General features: G+C 32.1%; 1 protein-coding gene across 2 annotated transcripts in view; it reads right to left on the bottom strand.

Moving 5' to 3' along the window:
• Window positions 1-21151, bottom strand: part of LOC127850853 (uncharacterized) — a 59978-nt gene extending 38827 nt beyond the window's left edge. The window contains exons 1-5 of one of the 2 annotated variants that reach the window (XR_008035485.1): window positions 20927-21151; window positions 19253-19335; window positions 15957-16288; window positions 14747-15558; window positions 13416-14473 (exon numbers count right to left, since the gene is read on the bottom strand). Coding sequence is in view for 1 of the 2 variants with exons in the window: in XM_052384191.1 (XP_052240151.1) it covers window positions 14747-15412 (666 nt within the window). In the remaining variant the exon portion in view is untranslated. Of the gene's footprint in view, window positions 1-13415; window positions 14474-14746; window positions 15559-15956; window positions 16289-19252; window positions 19336-20926 lie in introns of those variants that run through there. The other variant, XM_052384191.1, reaches the window with a different exon arrangement.
• Between the last annotated feature and the right edge of the window lie 1885 nt (window positions 21152-23036).

Here is a 23036-nt window from a genome sequence, read left to right as displayed (position 1 = left end):
TGGTGAGGAAATACAGGGTACGTTTAATGAACAAGACCTACAAAAGACAAGTCAAGAAGTATATAGAATTGAAAAAGTTATTCGAAAACGCGGAAACAAGTCGTTAGTCAAGTGGCTCGATTATCCCGAATCGTTTAATTCATGGGTTGACAATAAAAAGCCTAATAGACTTGTAATAGTCATTTTCAAACCCAGTTTGGGTTTGGAAATGAACCTTAATCCTTTTTAAAATCAATTATAGGATGATAATAAATACAACTGTTTTTAACAGGTATATGACGTTTGGCATATTAACAATTTATAGCTTTTTGTGAAAATTAAAAAAAAATTAAACCTTTATTTAGTGCCTCATCCAGCTCATCTAGCCAGCCGCGCATATTTCTATCTGCTAAAAAATATTGAAAAAAATCAACACTTACCGGCGTGTTTACATCCATTAAAGTTTAATTGTGAATCCAACAAGGTCACGTGATAGTACACCCTGTTTACTCCAAGGATCAGTGGTTCGAGTCCAGTTGTGGATTACTTTTTTCATTCTCTTAAGTTAATCTTGTTTTATACTGAACATATTTAGTATGAATGTTAACATTTATCAGTTTCAAGCATTTAATATCAAACGTAAAAACATGCCAAAATCTGTTAATAGGTCCCTTTAATGTGCACATACAGTGCAAGGGAGTGTAGCTCACTGGTGTCAACGTGTTCGAATAGCTGGGCTCAATATGATAATGAAATATATTATTTAAGCTTATTTAAGCTTCCTAGACGCCACACTTTTGAATAGTTTCCAAACCAATTTATCAGATATTAAAAATGTTTAAAGCAGCTCGATCTAGGAACACTGGGCTTAATACATCCGCGTAAAGTGTCGTCCCTGATTCGCTATATATGTATATATATATATTGCATACATATATGAACTTTTAGAACATATATATGACACTATCGAACATAAATATGAAATTATACAACATATATTTATTATACCACACATATATAGGATTTAACAATCTGTAGATGACTTACTGAAACGTATATATACAACCATATCTCACAAACATGGGCATATAGAACATATACATTCCAAAGTACCACATAAATATGGAAGCATTGAATTTTGCAGCGTTTGACACGCCATAGTTATCTCAATATTCATATAATACAAAATGTTTAAAACATGTCCATATATATTTGGTAACATTCTAATATTTTATATACTTGCAAGTCATGTTCACAAAGTGTACTCTCAGATGCACTCTCAGAAGAAACGCCTTATTATACAATGCGGTTATTTACTTTGGGTAAGGAACAAATTGCCAATAAAAAGAGACACAAAACAAATGTAGTAGCAAGGATTAACAAGTACGCAAAACACAAACTTGAAACAACTGGGGTCAAAGCATTCGAACGGATCATGCAAAGCATTTGGGGCGTTGAACCGGTTCTTTGGAGCTCTGAACATTATATTTTTAATTAAAACCTACTATTTTAATAAAGGGAAAATAAGGTCGCACAAAAAGTAATAGTCGCAAACAATATAAAGAAGTGAAAAATAATTATTTTGCAACGAATGCGGATCTCCTCAGAAATGGATGTACTGGTAGTGAATTATGTTTAAGCAAACGGGATAAATTGGTCAGTGGTCACAGTTTCATGGCATAACCATACATCGGTTCAACTGGTAACAATAAGACTACCATGTTTTTTCGATGAAAAATTGTGTTATTTGTGAGTTCAAGTTAAAATCTCTGCAATAGTGCAACATGTTTGAGAAAATAATGTCCCGGTGCCGAATAACATAATTTCAAATGTTATTTTAATGATCATGCCATTTCTTCCTATGTACAAGTGCAGTTTACTAACTTATCGGAATTTAGCGAAAATGAATAAATTGATAAGTTTACATCTAATAGTATTGTTAAAAGATTACGACGAACGTGCTCAATTTTTTCCGATTTGATAAATCCTCACATCAAAATGGATGATTCATTTGCGTAACATAAATTATATTTATTGGTACGTTCATAGCTACTTTTAGGGTAAGCAAATAATGCATATAGTGTTTTGTTAAGGAACTATGAGCATAATTATACATTTTTAGTTTTCATCTATTATATCCTCAAAATATTTTTTTAAATGCAGCTAATCTAATTCGCAATCAACCAGGTATCATTGATCGTAGAACCCATCACGTTCCATTTGGCTACACTTATGAATAATTAAAGCTGAAATGATTTAATTTTGAAAAAAACATGGGTGCGGAAAAAACAAATAGATTAGCATGACACGTTTTATAAGTTAATGTCGGGAATGCGTGGGTATATTTCATTAACATTACCTGTTCGTTTTTTTGTCCGCGTAAACACGTTGCTTTGACCATCAGGTGTGTTCTGTTAACGTCAAAGTGATTGCAGACTTTATGACAACCTTACGTCACCTTACGTTATAATAAGAGAATATTAACATTTCTATTCTATAGACATTCGACTAATGCGTTCGTGGTATATTAGTATTCAATTATAAAAGTAATTTCCAAAACAAGCAATTTCCTTTGTTTCGAGGGTTGGTTGGCGTGGCGGTATTTTCAATACACGAATCAAGTAATGCATGAATGAAGTGAGTGAATGCTAACTGAATGTTAACTTAAAAAAATTAATAAATATCATCAACTCTTATGACGATATTGATGATGTCAATAACAGACGGATTGATATTATTGGCAACTATGTTTAGGGTCCATTTTTTGCTATAAATTAAGTAATTGTTTGTTGCATTATTGTTCATGAATACTTTATTGTCAATATGTGACTACACCCGCAATGAAGCACCCGATGTTTTTTTATCGTAGTTAAAGCAACACTCGTGGTTTAAATCACAGTCTTCTCCGCAAGAAGAAATCTGTTAATTATAATGCAATCATGTGCAATTAAACAATATTCATATTTTCTAATGTCTTTTAATGATGATGAAAATGATGCGTTGAATCATGCGTGGCTGCAGGTATAGTTATTTGTCGCCGCGAGCGAGTCTTGAATATGGCCACGACGTCTTCATCTGTCCAGGATTATCCTGAAAAGTAGTGGCAACTGGACATCGATCTACTAACATGTACATTTACAATTGCACATGCAAGCAAACAAACCTCAAGTTGTGAATTACTATGTTTAGGCTAGTTGATTGATCAACATGCCGTATATGAAGTATCCACACACTGTTTTTCATTTCCAAGTTTACTATTACCCAAGAAATGCAAACGTGCAAGTAACATCTTTTTGGTGCGTTCGGCTAGGTGACTGTTGGAATTTCTTATGAATACTTTCCTTGCCAATACAATGTAAAGCCTTTTACAGCAAAAATGTCAAGTTTATCAAGAATCGATATGATAATAGCGGTACCATTGTTGAAACAAGAAACCGTATAACTTATAATTATAGAATGTTTTCGCTAGGTTGTGTGTTGCTGTTAATGCTAAGGATTGTTTGAACATCTGACGTACGAAATTATCATTTGTATTTCGTTGGCTTTCAAAACGATACACACAGTTCACGTTACATAATTGCTGAGAAATAGACTTAAATTTATTTAAATGCACGCAAGTTCTTATGAATGCCCTTACTTCTCAATGATATACATGATAATGTATAGGATTTAAAACATTCTAAAAACGGAACATTCACAGAAACTTGATTAATATTCGTGTCTTCTTTCATGTTTTATTCTCCTTAACAATCTTTGCAAACCCTATTGCGCAATTATATAAAAAGTTCAGATTGATTTAATACAGTAATAAACGGATATATTTGAATGTTGCCCAATAAGAATCTGTAAAGTCAGTAAAACATTTTTTAAACAGTGTTTTGTTTGTTATTTAAACAAATGTAAACACATATCTCCAATATAAAACGTTACGCATTCAAGCGTTCTTTACATATACTCCGAAACTAATGGTTTATTCTCCGCTAATATCGCAAACAAATAGGTAGGTGTGAAACTTGTTTGTTTTGCTTTCTAAATATACAAAATGTATTTCACACTTATTAAATGATATTTAATTATATTAAACATTCCTTGTCGCCATTCAACAAATCTGTATTCATTTGTAAATGCAAAATGTGGTCGAATGTAGATACATTAATCGATAATTCATCCTGGAATACTAAAACAAGTTTCGGATCATCATATAACATAAGGAACTCCGCCAAGGACGGTCCCTAGCCCGCGCTGATAAAGGAGGACAAAGCCTGCAATGGTAAAAATTGTTTTTATAGATTGAAGAAACTTTTATCAGAAATTAATAGTGGTCATGTATTAGAGAATAATATTGGAAATGCTAAACCCACTCACAGGTGGTTAGCGTGTGGCTATGATATTAGTGAAAACATATCATTTTGAATGATGAATAATAATATAAAAACGAAATATCAACTTTTCTGAAAAAACAAAATTCACTATATATATATATATATATATATATATATATATATATATATATATATATATATATATATATATATATATATATATATATAACAAGGTATTCAACTCGTAATCACCCGAAAACAGGGTGCATCGCTTTGAACAGCATCAATTTTGCAGCGATTTTTACGATCTCGGTCTTATTCAACGCAGAAATGAATTTCCTTTCTGGAAATGTACATATTTTTACAAATACTGGGTCAACGTTTAAAAAATAACACGATACACAACTCGCGTAACTCACTTTACATCGATCAGACATAATCTAACACTGAAATCTTCACGGAGTAAAAGGCATTTGCCCTGCAAAGTTCACGAACCTCGATACCATAATTCAATAAAACGAATGAACAAACATTCTTACCATGCTTTCCGTTGTGTTATGCATCAAAACTAACTGTCCAGCGCCGTTTGAACCCTTTCTTTACACACATTGCAACTAACTGACATTTTAAACACACGAGTGATTTCATTGGTCCAATGCGAAGGTGTGTCTTTATAACTGAAGATTTCATTCATGAATACTGTCTGCTCGGTGTCAAGTAGGTCAAGCGAATTGTGTATCGTTTTATTTCTTAAAGTTTGACCCAGCATGAGTAGAAATATAACAAGATATATACATTTCCCAAAAAGGAAATTCACTTCTGCGTTGAATAGGAACGGGTTCATGAAAATCGCTGCACAATTGATGAAGAAATGGCTGTTCAAAGCGATGCCCCCTGTTTTCAGGTGATTGCGAGTTGGATACCTTGTTATATATATATATATATATATATATATATATATATATATATATATATATATATATATATATATATATATATATATATATTTGATAGTGATTATTTTTCCAGAAACGTTGATTTTTCGTTATAATATAATTATTTATCATTCAAAATGATGTTTTCATTTATTAATATCATAGCCACACGCTTACCACCTGTGAACCTACTATATCAATGTTTGAAGTGAAATTGTTAGATATTGAAACGAATAAGTGGAAGCTATTGTTGGAGAGGCACAATTCTATACGAGGAAACGGAGGTAATAAATTAAGAACTTACATAAAATTTATATCACAGTATTGTAAGGAAAACTATATTATGTGTAATATGCCATTTTAATATAGATCAGCTTTTACAAAGTTTAGGTGTGGAGTAGCGCAATTTAGAATAGAAACAGGTCGCTATGAAAATAGTGATGTGTCAAAAAGAAAATGTTTTAATTGTCCTGATTATGTTGAAGATGAAAAGCATGTGATGTTTGATTGTCCGCTATATAGCGATATAAGAAAAGACTTAGTATCTGCACTCGATAACATGTTTGCAAATAATGATAATATGTCAGATGACGACAAATTGGTTATAATGTTTAGTGACGTAAACTATTTATCTGCCAAAGCCTGTCATCATATTCTAGTAGAAAAACAAAATTGCATTGTATAGTTTGATCTTTTAATGTGTTTAAGTTTTAAAAATGTGTAAATACTGTTAACTAAATAAGATTTAAAAAAATATTTATTGTTATTTTAATCACATACAAGAAGCAGTCACTAAAAGATGGACGTGTTTTTTAAATTTTGTAAGATAATACACTAAATGCTTAGGAGTAAAATGTTAGCATCTCCTCTTCATAAATACTGAAGGAATTCCCCTTTTCTTGCATGATCTTTAGTGTTTGACCTGGATATATAGATATGGGTATCTAGTATTTCTGGTATTATAATATTATACATTGTATTATAACAGCTGTATCATAAGTGTTAAATATCAAGTTTTCAAATCTCATAAGACGGAATACATTCAACGCTAGTAGAAAAGGAACTTGTTGGGGTGGACTAGATTCCTTTCTTGTTGCATAGTACTACGAAACTCATTAAACCATCATTTAATCATCTTATTTTTGTTTGTAGACATTACGCTTCTTCACAAGTACCAATCTGTATTTTGGCAACTTTAATTCTATTCAATTTGCTCCAATTAGAAGTTGTATTTGGCACTAGATTTGCAAAATGACATCTTTATAACCTCCGTAGCAATTAAATCTAAGATTTATCTTACTCTGATATATTTTGTATTAATTAAAACCGCTATTTGAAGTTGAAAACTTGAACAACATTCTCGTTTGTAGTAGTGAAATATGTTCATACAGTTTTAGCTATTATCTTTGAATTGTATTTTAGAATATGTAAAGTCTCTTATAACTCAAATATGAGGGGCATTTATATACTGTGTTTTAAAGCTGTTTTGTATATGTTTTACTATGTACATGATGATGAGACTTTAATAATAAACTATCTTAATCTTATCTTATCTTTGATACATTTTTTGTGTTTGTTACATAAAATTCTGCTATAATTTGTTATGCGGTAAGCAATCATGTCACACATATTCCTTGACCGTGTTTAAAAACGTTTGCAATGCTGGTATGTCGTATTTGTGCCCCTTTTCATAACTGCAGCTCCATTGCTTAAGTTTAGAAACAACATCGTAATTGGTGATTGTGTAAAGGACTTATGCCAACAAGCCAAGAATATGTGTACTTTATGAAATTGTGCTTTATTGACTGTGGATTTTGCTGTGTCCAGACACTTACTCAGAAGGAGCTAATTTTCATCTCAAATATTTTTTTACTCATTTTGCCTGCATATAATACAGCAATCTTTTCGGTTTGGAAAAAATTGTATTCAGATATGGTCACTTGTTAAATGAACAGCCATTAAACACATCTTCCAAAATATAGCCATATAAAGCCTTGGCATGATTGATAACAGGGTTGTATCATGCATTGTACACTATTCACAATATTGTTGAGTTTAATTACAAACAAGTCTAAATATTGACACTATTTATGACATTGTTTGGAGTGGAATCACTAAAACATTGTTCATACATACTCATATCTTTTTCGATTTTTCTAAAATAAAATTAAAAACAGATCCACAGTTAATATGTTGATAAAAAATACTATATATTAACACAGTGCAAGGCTACACCTAGTTGAATTGTCTTAAAGATACATATGTTAACCTTGTCCAAAACAATTTAAGTTTCACTCGGTCGCTCTACAAGTTTTACACCTATTAAAGAGTAACTGTCTTTCCAAACACGTGGAGGGTAAAAACACCTTGGTTTGTGGAGTCCATTTTGACAGTATAATGACATCTTCATGTTAGTATTGAAATAATTTATAAACAGTATTGTATGTAAAGGTATATAAGCTGAATTTGAGAAATTATTTTACTAGTTTCTATATATTTCTTTCTAATAGATAGTGTTTTGACAAAGCTATATCGTGGCGGAAATTTTCTGACAGTTATAAGTTTGTGTATGTTTTTATCCTTTTTAAGACTAGAAACAAAAAAACTAACAAAGATTCACTGAAATTTTTATTTATCTACCTTTCACAGGGATTTGTCCTGGTGTGCAGATGTTAAAGGGGTCTTTTCACGTTTTGGTAAATTGACAAAATTGAAAAAAGTTGTTTCAGATTCGCAAATTTTCGTTTTAGTTATGATATTTGTGAGGAAACAGTAATACTGAACATTTACCATTGTCTAATATAGCCATTATATGCATCTTTTGACGATTTAAAAACCTGAAAATTATAAAGCGTTGCAACGCGAAACGATTTAATAATTTGGAGAGTTCTGTTGTTGTCGTTTAATTTTGTGAAACTACGAAGATTGCTTATATAAAGTATAAAATACCTCACCCAAACATACTTGGCAGGATGGCCGAGCGGTCTAATTCGTTTTTACTCCAGGACTCCGGGGGTCACTAGTTCGAGCCCTGCAGCGGGCTACTTTTTTTCATTTATTCTTGATTTTTTACTGGACCCTTTTAGACCCAATGTTTACATTTATCAATATAAAGCATTTAATATCAAACTTCAAAACATGCCAAAATCTGTGAAAAGGCCCCTTTAACGACAAATCTTAATGTCAGGTACATAATTATATTGTTTGTGTATGTTTATGAAATAATTAATGACAAAAGATGAAGCTAAATGTCAGCTAAGGGTAAGATCTTCGTAAAATACATTCGGGAACCAGCGAGTAATGGCAGCTTTTTGTGCTCTCGTTCAAATAAGTGATTAAATATTAAATTAAAGCCATACAAACATTTTGCAACAGTGTGATTTCAATGTCTGTGCAATCCTGGATAAATAATGTAACCACCAGAGAAAAGGCAGCTTGACATGGATTTGAATTAAGGCATATATGACACGGTAACTTTTTGCAATATAATGTATTGGGTGCGGCCATATTGATTTTTACCTGATGTTACCTGAGTTGTACACAGATTTTAACCTCCTGTGTAACGGTTAAATGTGAAGGCCACCCACGCTGGATAAATCAAAGTATACTTTACAAAACCAATAATGCGATTCAAATGATGTCAACTGAAGACAAGAAACGCAAAAAGGAAATTAACTCCACTGGTAGCATCAGTGAAGTTGAACAGTCAGAATCACCATCACAAAACGAAAACACACCTAAAATGCAATCAGCGCGCAAAGCCAAAATGTCGAAAGTTGCAGATGCAAAATGGAAACCAGATTGTAACGTTTCCTCCGAAATAAATGACATTAAAACTCAACTTAAAGATAATAATCACAAGTTGGCAAACGTTGCATCAACGGTTGACAGATCCATTGAAGAAATAAATACAAAAATCAAACAATTACTAGAAAATGACGATACACGAATGAGAGAAACCATGAAAGATCTACTATCGGGCATCAAAGATGAAATTGTTAAAGCACTTTCGAAGCAAATAGAAGTGCTGGAATCAAGAATCTTTGAACGCGAGGTTGAGAATGATAAGCTGAAAGTTGAAATCAAAGACCTCAACAAGAAACTCTCGGATCAAGAAGAAATTAACTCCAAACTAACAGATTCGATAAATAAAAATGAAACCGAAAGGCGAACAATAGAAAATGAGGCGAATTAATATAGTCGCAGTAACAATATAATCATCAGTGGAATATCACATATTGAAGAAGTAGTTGAGGGAAAAACGCAATTCAAGCAATTTGAAACAGCCGAAGAAACTACAAAGTACATGGTGAAAACATTAAACACCAAACTGGGCTTCCAGATAGCCACCAACGAAATCGATATCGCCCATCGTTTAAAGAAAGGACCGGAAGGAAAGAAAGACATTATTGTGCGCTTTCAGTCCAGGCTTCTACGTAACACTGTGTTCAGGGAAGTTCGTATTTTCCGCCAATCAGGTATATTTATTAGAGAAGACCTAACGCCTCTCAACTTGGAGGTCTTCATGAGTGTAAAAAGAAAAATGACTGACGAAGTATCCAGTGTATGGACTCGTAATGTGGCAATTTTCTACAAGAATGTACATGAACAAGTGACCCGTGTCGACTTTGAGGACTACCAGACCTGGTTAGACCGACCTCGGTCAAAACGACCTACTAAATAACAGCTATAAGTGTCGTCCTCATCTATCAGTGGACAGTATACATTCGTGTAGAATTTAAATCGTGCTTCAATGCGTGAAAAACCTTGTACAATAGATATAGTTTAAACGTTTCATAAGTATTCTTGTGTGTTGTTTCAACTGTACAAAGTTAATGCTTGTCTTTTAATATAAGGCTAACACGAAAAATAAGTTTCTAAGTAAATATTTACTTGAATATAAAACATAATTAACGTTTATATTGGGAATTAAGATTAAATGTAAACATAAGTAGAAATAAATAAGAAGTGATATATATGGAAAAAATAAATATTCTTTCTCTTGAACAATCTATTATAGTGTAAACTTATTGTTACAAATAAATAAATCTGTATCGAAAATATCATATGTGTGTTACATAAAATATTACTTTTTTTGTAATAATGTACTAATTATACAAATCAGCTGGTATGAATAGATAATAGATAATGAATATACTAACAAGCATATTTATATCACACTATATAATTAAGTATTAATCATTATATATAATATATATTTTACTTTACAGTAAAACAATAAATTAATAATAAAAATATACTAATAAATATGAATAAATACAAATATATAACTGATTGTATATTTATGTTTACAATATATATATATATATATATATATATATATATATATATATATATATATATATATATATATATATATATATATATATATATATATATATATATATATATATATATATATATATATACATGTATCACATGTATGGGTTTCACTGTAAGGGATACATTTTTTTTCAAAATGTGTAAATTATTTTTACAGCGCAATTTAATTGTTAAACAATAAAGAAATAATATAACAATAAATATAAATATAGATTACCATATAAATGTTACTCATAATCTAGAAACCCAAATCACCAGTCAAACTATTTTATGGAACAATAAAGACATAGCTTCAAACAATAAGACTTTTTTCTATAAACATTGGTTTGAAAAAAACATTAAATATGTCGACCAATTGTACGATTACAGAATAAAAGACTTCTATTCTTTTGAGAATATATGTTATATATACGGAATACCTTCAGGCAATTTCCTAATGTATTACACATTAATTAAAAGCATACCCATACATATTAAATCTACAATTAATACAAATAACACACCATGTACACAAACATCATTCACGGAAAACATACTTGTAAAACAAAACAAAACAAACAAAATATTTTACAAACTACAAATTAAACACCCTGCAGAAAATTCCAAGATTCAAAATAAATGGCAAAGCCTTCTTCGAGAACAAGAATTTAATTGGAAATAAATATATATCATGCCATATAAAACAACTATTGATAGCACACTGAGAAATTTTCAATATAAATATGTCCATAGAATCATAGCTACAAATAAATACCTTTTTAAGTGCAACCTATCCAACACAAATTTATGTGATATATGCAGCGAACACATTGAAACAACAGAACACCTTTTCTGGGAGTGCAAACATATTCAAAATCTATGGAACCAGTTAACAACATTTGTAGAGAATCAACAATTAAAATTAAAACTCTCTCTATTAAATATCAGTTTCGGTGTGAATAAAATTTTAAAATAGCAGAAATTAATAACACTGTGAACCACATTATCATATTAATGAAATATTTTATATTTAGCTTCAAATACAAAAAACAAATACCTACTTTCAACTGTTTTATAAACTATTTAAAACTAAAGATCCAAATTGAAAAAGAAATAGCCCTCAACAACGATAAACTTCATATTTTTGAACAAAAATCGAAACGCATAAACTTTCATAACCCAGTCCAGGTGTCTTCTACATAACTCTACGCAACTCATCTATAGGATTGATTATTACATTTAATAATAACAGCATACACCACATGCAACCAAATCATAAAAAAACAGTATATCCTAGCATATCATGTATAATATGTGTTTGATATTATTACTGTTATATTATACCAATTTTGTTCTTGCTTATGCACATATTTACATTGTTTGTTTTTTTATTGAATATCAAAAAAAGAAGATCTTCGTAAAAGACATCGTCCGACAGAAAATAAACCTTGAAATTTTAAAACATCAGTATCTAGTAATTGATGGTCTTAAGTCCGATAAGCTGTGCACAACGTATGAATTATATTTTATGATAGAACAAAAAACATCGACACATTGTTAAACAATCATACAATTAACATGGATGGTTCAACGTTTGCGTGTTTGCTAATATATCCTTCACAAGAAAGTTGTGATGCATGTTGAATTAATTTATAGAATACTAAAAATGACATTATGTTCCTGCGCTCGAATCATTAAGATTATTTAAGTTAGGTGTTTATGTACCACGTCGTTCGTGTTAACGGAACTTTAGATACGCTAAAATGATTACTAGTAATTAAATACAGCATTTGCACTAAACAGTGTCATATAATTTATCACTTTTCGATACATAGTGTCATATTAATTTATCAATTTTCAATACATCGTGTCATATTAATGAATCACTTTCCGATGCATATTGTAATATCAATTTATGACTGGTCGATACATAGTGTTATATTACGTAAGTGAGGCTTGAAATAAGTTGTCATTGTTTTCTTCTACTCCGCTGAACGTTACTTTGTTGTTACAGCTGACATCGTACCGCTACTTACTTGCTAATAACGCGTTGCGGTGCCAAATTCCTCGCTGAATAACCCTACTCACAATGCAGTATTCATTGCAGTTACATGTACTTTAATTTCAGATCTGGAAGAGTATTCAGTTTCTTTTTTTCTCATTTAATCACATTTAGTGCAATTTTCTACTCTACATAATCTGACATTTTATACTTCGTTCACAGTCAAACAAGGAACAAGAAGATAACTAATTAAAGCCATATACAACACAAACATAAAGGAATCGATAATGTTCTGTGGTTTTCATCGGCGACATGGCTTTGAACAGCGTTGATCAGAACCAGTTAAATCTTTACGCGGAGGTTTTTACGCTACGTGGAAGAATGCATTGTTCAGCAAAGTATAAACGTAGTAAATAAAGGTTCAAATAATTATAAAAATATTCAAAGTTATAAGACACTCGATAAGGTAATGTTTGAGTTTGTAGTGGATATGTACTAATAACTGATATAGTAATTTAAAGACAATGCGTTAACGCCATCAAACGCACTGAACCCGCTAACCCAAGTTAAGGTTGTTTTTCATAAATTATTAAAAGATAAAAACGCATTGTCAAATAAAACATTATATTAGTTTTTAAGCAAAACAACATACAAAATGTACGACCGTGGAATTAGTATAACGTTATTTTAATAGGGCATATAGATAGTAAAAAGAAGTTTTGTCCATTTTTTGTGATACAATATCGCGCAGACATCTTATACTCATGAAAGTACAAACACATGCAAAGCAAATCTATCTGTAAGTACAAGCTCATATCAGAAGCGCAGTATACTGTAGCTAAATGCACACGAAACTCATAATAAATGATATATTCATATATTCGATATTTGAATACAGTTCGATACATTGTATAGATCAATATTTAGTGTAAATATCACACACGTGTTTAAAATGTGTACTTGCCTTTGCTGTAAAAATGTAGTGTTTACAAACACCTATGTGTATAGAGGACTTGTAACGAATGTTGATCAATGTTATGTACATGTTTAAGTTAATGCAACTGAAAAAATAGTCATTGTTTCAAAAATATAACGCTATGTTTACTATCACCGAACTGCAGACACGTACCAAGATGTTCAAAGTCTTGTTTATTTGATAATTTGCATCATTCATCACTCTTTTGAATGGCAGGCGTTCCATGCACACTTTGACTGTTGTCTTTCCCCCAGCATCGACGGACATTAAAATTCATGTCCCCGAAATATTTGTCAAACTCGATTAGGTATACAATCATACCATTATGTAGCAGCAAAACTTCGTCGTCTGAAAATTCCAGCATGTTGCAGAAAAATGTTTTGCTAATGAAGAATGAGTAACGAACATATATATCGACTCCGTATTCGATTCGAATCAAGTTATAAATCTCGTCCATGAACACCCGTGTGTCATTTGTATATTGTGGGAAATAATGTAACAGATTGAATAACTGGTGAGGCACTAATTCTTGTGAACAACTTTCTGATACTTTTCTAAAATGTACACACCATTTTGTATTTAAGAATTCTTTCATTGCATTCAGAAAGTCTGATGGGTCAAATTTGCCGACTTTCATAGCCATCTCAAGAGCAAAAAAGTTTATCATTGCAAAATCCGCGTCCACAATTAAATTAAAATAAGAATTGAGAATAACCCATGGAAGGGGACTTTCGCTATTAAAATCGATGTCTTTGAAATAAGCATGCACATCGCTGAGCGTTGTGTTCGGTGAAAGCTTTATTGGTTCTGGTATTAATACTTTCACAAAAATCCCAACTCGCCCAGATTTTCATTGTTTTGATGGGTAAAGGCACAACCCTGTAGCGTCTCTGATCTGACCGACTGGACAATGAATAACACGGCAATTTGACAGATCCTACAATAAAGAAGGACCAATGTCATGTGTAAGGAGTTTCTAAATGGCTAACATTTTAGATAAATATTTGATATTTACTTGTCCACGTTATTATTTACCGCGAATTTGCGAATGAAGAAAAACGAAAGAAGGAACAAAATCTTAACATTTGTTTTTATGAGACTTTAAAATACTACTAAGACATGGAACAATTTATGATATGGAAAATACCACAAAACAACAACAAAAATTTGCAGCATATAGTGTTAATTCATTTTATTTGATTTAACATACCGTTGTTCTGTCATCATTAACCTTGCAAGCTCGTATCGGTGTGATGGTTGCATTAATAACACCAGGCGTCGATGCAAGCAACATTGCAAAAGTCGATTGACCTAAACTGCTCAAAGTATCTCTGAGATCAGATGTGCATTCGTTGTTCGGTAAAGGTGCCCCACTACACAGAAAGCAGAAAATGTTTTTGAAGTACGTTAAGTGTGATTCCTGTCCATTAAACAACCGCTGAGTATATACAGACTCTATAGAACTGTGACATAGATCAACAATGGTGTCATAGTCTACACCCAATCGTTCAGTTACTTCCATTCGTCTTGGATTCAATTCAAGGTCATCTGGACACGAATTTTCTCTTGTCTTATAGCACTGTAATTTATACATCGTATGTGCGTCGTCGTATGGATAAGTGAAGTGTACATAGCAAATGGGTATGATTGTTCTTAACGCGATGGCGGATACGATAGCATCAATTTCAGACGGACTAGCACCCTGACAGACTATGTAAGGATGCCAATGCTTTCCATCTGTTATGCCGTTGCATATTGCACATTGTTCATTGATGTAGATTTTATGATGGCTCGGTGAATACATAGGCAAGAAAGCACCCCATGGTGTAAGGGCAAATTCATAGCATTTATAAGTCCCATTGCATTTTGTTATCATATAAAAGGATTCATGCGTTAAGATGTCACCGTAGGTTTGATCATAGAGTGGGTACAGACATTCCTCTCACTCGTGACGTTCCTTTTCGGTCAAGTCACTGAAGCAACAATCGTTGTAAAACTCACACTTTTCGTCGCAAAAGCAATCTGTAGTCGAAAATACTAATAATTAACTAAAAAGATCCAGACATGAAAAGTATAATCAATAGACATTACATGTTTACCCACGTATATAATTTATTAATTGCATATTTGTGTACACCGAAAGCCCTTAATTTAAACACAATCTCCTGTTCATGCCGTTTTAAAGATCTGGCCAGGGTTTGCACAATTCAGCTCAATGCCATTCCCTGATTTATTATTGACGCATTACCTTAACCCAATCATCCATACAAATGACAGACGCCTTTTTGTAATAAATTATCTATTGAAGCGTGGCATTTAATTGTAAGGATGCATTATTATTATTATTATTATTATTATTATTTGTATTGCCTTTATTATTATTATTATTATTAATATTAGCATTTAGGCATACATCTTACCTTTGCAGCATTGCGCCAAGTGTGAGTTAACATTCACATGTGTCATATCTGTTCTGTTATTGCAGATATAAGATTGTGGGCACAGTTTATTGTCGACGTGAGCTTTGAATAAAGCGATAATGTCTTGCTCTGTCGTGGGTTTTCGAGCAAGAAAGGAGCCTTCCGAAGGTGTATTCGAAGTCAATGCAAAATCAATCACAATTACAAAGGCAAACACACCATAATACAACTTTATCGTCGTAATCCCAGGCAGTGTTAATGAGCAATCACGCATTTTCCAAATCATTTCTTTTGCTTGGTAGGACTGCGTGTGTATATGTATTGATATTAAACTGGAAACGAAAAGACATCATTATAATTATATGATGTATTTTCTAAAAGTCTCAAATTGCTCGTTTGAAAAAAGAGCAAATTAATTGGAACACTGACAAATCCACCAAGACTATAACATTTTAATTAATTGAAACCCACGCATATTAATTGTCTTATTATTTAAATGTTAATTAGTGAATGTTATTTTTGTAACTCACCACTCTAAAGCGTCTGTCTACACTACATTACCGTAATTATCTACACTTCATTACCGTTACTATACTTAATTAAGGATCATTTGAGTTTGAACGTGTGCAATTTATTGTATGCTTTTTTCACCTTTAAGCGGTACTTATTGAATATTTCCATTATGTTTTAAATGTGAGAATAAAATAGTTTGTATTGGTTTTAATCGATTGCATCTAAACCTTTACAATGATTGAAACGCTCAACTTGGTATAACCAGTACTTTGCATCTCTTGGAGTGATAAAAAAATCGATCCCACAACGGAAATCGAACCAATTCCTCTCCTGTTGCTAGTTAGGCAACGTATCCACTACGCTACGACAACGCAAAAATGAATAGGTTAGTATAAGGCAGTCCAATTCTGTATATCTGGATCAATACATGAGCACGCTCACGTTGATATGTGTAATCAATACATATATAAATTTCAATGCACATTTGATTTTATCAGTTTTGCGGTTTTGAAGAAACAAAATTTCTATTATAAGACTAACAAGGGACAAAATTGTCACAAAACCAGGTTTTCATTGTGAAAAAAAAATCTGATAAAGGGAGAAAACTCAAACTGAACTTTTGAAATGAACAAAAAAAATTAACCCCCTTTGTAAGTTTTTTTAAAATCTATTTTTAGTCGTGGCGACCTTGACATTGGAGATATTGACGTGATTCTTTCGTGCGACACACCGTCCTATGATGGTGAACAAATGTGCCAAATGATTTTAAAATCTCACAATGAATGACATAGTTATGGCCAGGACAAGCTAATGTATGGCCATTTTTGACCTTTGAACTCAAAGTGTGACCTTGACCTTGGGGATATCGACGTAATTATTTCGCGCGACACACCGTCCAATGATGGTGAACAAATGTGCCAAATGATTTTAAAATCTGACAATGAACGACATAGTTATGGCCCGGACAAGCTTGTTCCGCCCGCCCGCCAGCCAGCCAGCCAGCCAGCCCGCCAGCCAGCCAGCCAGCCCGCCCGCATTCGCCAATCTAATAACCAGTTCTTTCCTTCGGAAAACCTGGTTAAAAATACATTTGTAAATGACAATACTAACGATAACAACTCATTTGTAATACTATGTTGTTTATTTGAATATACTTATTATTTTAATATGAATATAATATACAATATATAAATCAGAGTTTTAATATCAAATTCCTCATAATTATTTGCATTCCGATATATAATATAACATTAACAAAATTATAGTACAATAATTGCAATAAAGCGCTGGTAAAAAAATATTAATTCTTCTATAAATTGTTGTACTCAATAAAAAACTACCAACAATAAGTCAATATTAAAGAGCTATATTATAACCATACTAGTCTTACCTGAAACAATACCAGAAAACACTCTGGCGCAGTAGCAGTGGGTGGTTCTTAAAAACTGTGACAAGGTGTATGGGTAAGGATCGATAATCGGGTTATTCAATTTACCACGTACTTAGGAATATTACTAAATGATTCATTATGCAATATGAGGTTGTTACCAACATATCTGGTTCATTTAATGTTCTAAATTTTTGCCCTATGTAAGGGTGCTCTTAATGTGTTAATATGGTTTCCAGAATATCACGAACTTGTCTTACGTAGATCATTGAGTTGGCTTGGAAGTCTTGCATGTTTGGATAAGAGTAAAAATTTTCTTTCGTGAGCTTCATGAGAACAGATTAATATATATGTTTAATGCTAACACGAATGTTATTATCTTTTTTAATTACATAATGTAATAATTAAGTGAATTATAAATACAACTTCATTTAATGATTTTAATTCACGGTTGATTAGAGAAAACAGATATTCTCGAGTGGCATATCTACATATGAAAGTTTGCATATCTTATGATCACCACTAGATAAAAGACTAACTCTTTTGAAACATGTTTTCGGGTGATTACTTTTTATTTTATCGGCCAAATAAGCACATTATTAAAAGGGCCTTTTCACACATTTGTACAGATATAAGTTTGTCATTTAATGCTTTATATTGATAAATAAAAACATTTGATCTAAAAATCTCCAGTAAAAATAAGAAAAAAATTAAAGAAAAAAAAGTAAACCTCAACTGGTCCCGAACCACTGACCCCATGTATAAAAGTCTAACACTTAGACCACTCAGCCATCCGTGCTCATACAATAAATGATGTATTTTATACTTGATATAAGCACTCTCCAAATTATTGAATCGTTTCGCGTTGCTACGCTTTATATTTTGTTTATTTTATATATATATATACGAGACGAACATATCCGGTCCAATTACCTGCTATTTTTAAAGAAAGACTGTTGTTGTGGCTACATCATCGTAACAGTTGAACATTACTTGTGTTTGATACATATGCTATATCCATGTCAAACCTTCCTTTCATGCTTATCACCTATCACCAATTATTCAATGTTGGACAAAGTCAAGTTTCTATATGTGTTAAAGATGTGTTTGTATTCATTTTTTATATGCGCCATGTTGTCAGTGTGACATTTACATATTTATATAAAGACCAGGTTCATGTGAAAAGCAAATACCTTCATTTAATCATAACTTCTGTTTTATTTACAGTAAATCCATGCTGGACAAAAGGTACTGACTTTTTTTTGAAAATGAATACAAAACATGGACGATGACCATTTTATATCTGGTCCAAATTCTGATGCAAATGTTTACGGTTGTCATTAAGGAAAAGAATATGCGTAGAAACATAGAATTGTGAATGAACTTTTAGCCATACCTTCTCTGGGTCTATAGCAATATAAAGAAAACAATTCTGCAAGCTTCATACAGATTGTTATGGTAGACCTGTGTCGTGAAAAGCTGAAAAATAAATGCATAAATGCAAAAAAAAAACATAATCCCCTATCATAGTTTCCACACTAGATATTTGTTTAATGATATTAACACAAATAAAAAACTATTGGGCATAGTTAACAAACAATGCATTAACAAAATATTAAGTTATACCATCATCAGAAATCGACTCAAACTGAAATACAATGAAACAAGCAAATTCGTTGTATTGATTATCCCCGCCAAATAGATTTTGTTTATGGATGGATGTAGAACTAAAATAAAAGGTATCAGTGAAGGGTTGTGCCTTTTGTCAAGTAATTTTTAGGTCTTGCACTGCCTGATAATTGAGAACAATTACATCAGGACATTTTGAGAATCCATTTTAGTATGGTAGAATCCTTACCAAACAATGGGCATATTTCACTAAAATGTGTGATTTTGATCTTTGTGTGTGGCTTTGACCATGACCTTAGCAAATATTGTTTATGGGTGGGTTTAGAAGTAAAAGAAAAGGTATAAGTGAAGGGTTGTACCTTTTGAGAACAATTACATCAGGACATTTTGAGAATCCATTTTAGTAAGGTAGAATCCTTACCAAAATAAGGCATATTTAATAAAAATGTGTGCTTTCGACCTTTGTGTGTGACTTTAACCATGACCCTAGCAACCTGGATCTTATATTTGACACTCAGCTATATAATGGAGAACATTTGTGGACAGTTATTACAGAATCCCTTGATGCATAGTAGAGGAATGACTAAATAATGAATAATTCATCAAATGTGTGACCTTTGACCTCAATGTGTGACCTTGACCTTAGCCCCTCGGATTATGGGTGTTGAATGTGAAGCACCCCCAGATGATTGAGAACAACTATGGCAAGTTACATGGCTCTTGTTCATGTGTTAATGGAGATAAAGCTCTAATCTTATATTAAAAAGCATTTTTCCAAGATACAAAGGGCCATAACTCCGTTATTAACAGATGGTGTACGATGCCATTTGGCGTGCATCATCCTCTTATCCATATATATACTCATACCAAGTTTCAATGAAATCCGCCAAAGCACTTCCAAGATATGGCTCCGTACACAAAAGTGCCGGAAGGACGGACGGACGGTCAACGCCAAAACAATATCCCTCAGCCTATGGCAGGGGATAACAAAGCCTTTAATTTCATCTACAGTTACAACATATGAAATAAAATCTAGGATGTCACAAAATGGAATGACGTTATTGAACTGTTTGCAGTGTGTTCATGTTTGCAAATATTACTATAAAGTCAGTTTTAGCTAAGTTGACCCAGTAATTCAGTATTACACATATTCTTGATGTAAAAATGTCTCATCTGAACATGTATTTTATATGTAATTGTTTATTGATTTATGAAGCGTGATTATCCGATAAAATTTTAATAAGAATAACAATTATCATCATTAGCAAAATTTAATATGCATTTATCATAAGTTAGTTTCAGCTAATGTTTGCAGGTCTTTAATACGACACATATTCCTGATGTACAAATGTTTTCTTTTGAAATTGATTTTTTTATTGTTTACTTAATTGATTTATAATGTGAAATTATTCAATAAAGTGTTAATACGAATAACATTTACCTGTTCCGAAACTGCACGAAATAATGAAAGTACATCCCTTGCAATTGGTTTTCACCAAATCCCAATGGTTCCAAGATAATGATCCTTGAAAACCTCAGGTTTCGTCTGCTTTTTCATGTCTTCAAAGTTCATGACACGTTTTGCTGAAAGGAGTGTCAATTAACGGAACTTTGCTGTCAAGCCTCAATATATACCAAGAAAACGTTCTTTTTTTGCTGACAAATAACGTACACAGTAATATGCACCACGTTTTAATAATAAATTGAATTTAGCGCACACGAAAAGATCGAAATCCCCATGCGTGTGTTTGGAGTTTAATTACGTACGTGTAAAACATATGCATCAAAACCGGTTTAATGCAAAAGTTATTCAACACAGTCGATAATTATCAAATTAATACAACGTTGATAAAATGTTTAATTAAAACAATTAACGTTGTGTTGATGTTATGCAGAATTCCATTTTAACGGGCTTTCATGCACTTACTAGTTTCATGTACACTTTTATGACGTCAATACACGACATGGCCGTTAATCATGCAAGCCACCACTTTTTTGAGATGCATTTATAAATGAGCCAATGCTACTTGCGAGGTGGCGGTCAGGTCCGGATGTTTTGAAATTTAACGGATAATTTTACAGGGTGATTAGGTTTTATATGGTTTTTAGCCACATATTTTGGCCAATGTTGTGCGATTCAGCGATTATAAATTCATCCAACGAGGTACAGAAACATACAATCACAAACCCATTTAAAAACGTAAGAAACATGTTCCGATGTATGTGTTAATGGTTTTATACACGTTTCTAGTGGTAACTGTATACTGTTGAAACCTTCTTCAATATAGGTTTGTTTTATGGACGCGCACACTGATAAATATCGTTAAATAACTTTGCAGCTATCGTTTTTCGTTTCTATTTTCTATTATTTTGTGCGAAATAGTTGTATTGTCATCGATACCGACTAGCCCAAAAGATTTATGTGAAAGGTGTGCATATTAAGATGGTACAACCACTCGCGGTTTCTATGCAACAGCGCAATATTCAATATCTATAAGTATCAGTATATGCCCTACAGAACATTAAATCAAATTGTTAAACAGAGAACAACTAGCACGAGATAAATCGTCTGACAAAATGAATGGCGTCAAATTTGATTTTTTTGTCCTTCTACCAGTACATTGTTATAATAAATCGTCATGCAAAGATCGTGATGCAAAATTGTGTAAAATTTAAAGGAGAAGACGAGATTGAATCCATTTAAAGTTTTAAACAGAATTATGAATTAGCAACAACGTAATGAAGTTAACTTTAGTCACACACTATACTCGCTGATAAAGACGAAGATCAAACGTTCCGTTGTTAAGATACCCAACACAAAACGAAATCAGCTGTCTGGAAGCTGAGCGTTGCATAGTAAAACAGAGTTCTCATTTTATTTATAAAAATATGTTTTTTAAGTATAAAAATACCCAGAAGAAAATTTAATAAATGGCTAATGTTTTCTGTTTTTCAACCCGATTACACTTATCTTTTCAGTGATGATAGAAATCGTTATATCTCCAAAAATAACAAATAAATAGCAAATAAATATGATGCATATATATCTACTACCACTTTATACTTCCAATGCTCCGATTTACCAATTATCATTTTTTACAAATAACATTTCCGCGTTTTTGTTCTCACGCGACTTCACATAGTGATATGTCATAACATGTTTTGTTTACAAGGGTATTGCTTATATCAAGGATGAAAAAAAGAAGTCTTATGTGGATATTTTGTGTAAGAGGCGCAGTTTATGACTTTAGTCTGCATTAAGTTTATTACGCAAAATTTTCAAAAGATCGCTGAAGAGCATTCTCTAAATTTACATAATAAACCATGGCCATATGTTTGCACAACGATTATGTTGCATTTTGTTGATCTCGCTTGCAATTGAATAATAGCATACTATTATATTAACAACTAAAGTTTCTATATGTGGCCTCTATACACAATGGACAACTGTATTAGACCTTTTTAAACACACACTGTCTGGTTCCTTCTATTCAATGATCTAATCGATGTTAACTGGGTCACGCGAGTTGTGTATCGTGTTATTTCTTAAA

The sequence above is a fragment of the Dreissena polymorpha genome, chromosome 11 (genome assembly GCF_020536995.1).
Source record: "Dreissena polymorpha isolate Duluth1 chromosome 11, UMN_Dpol_1.0, whole genome shotgun sequence".
In the NCBI taxonomy this organism is placed as follows: Eukaryota; Metazoa; Mollusca; class Bivalvia; order Myida; family Dreissenidae; genus Dreissena; species Dreissena polymorpha.
Note: the sequence above shows the minus strand (reverse complement) of the source record. Positions and strands in the feature narration are given on the sequence as shown.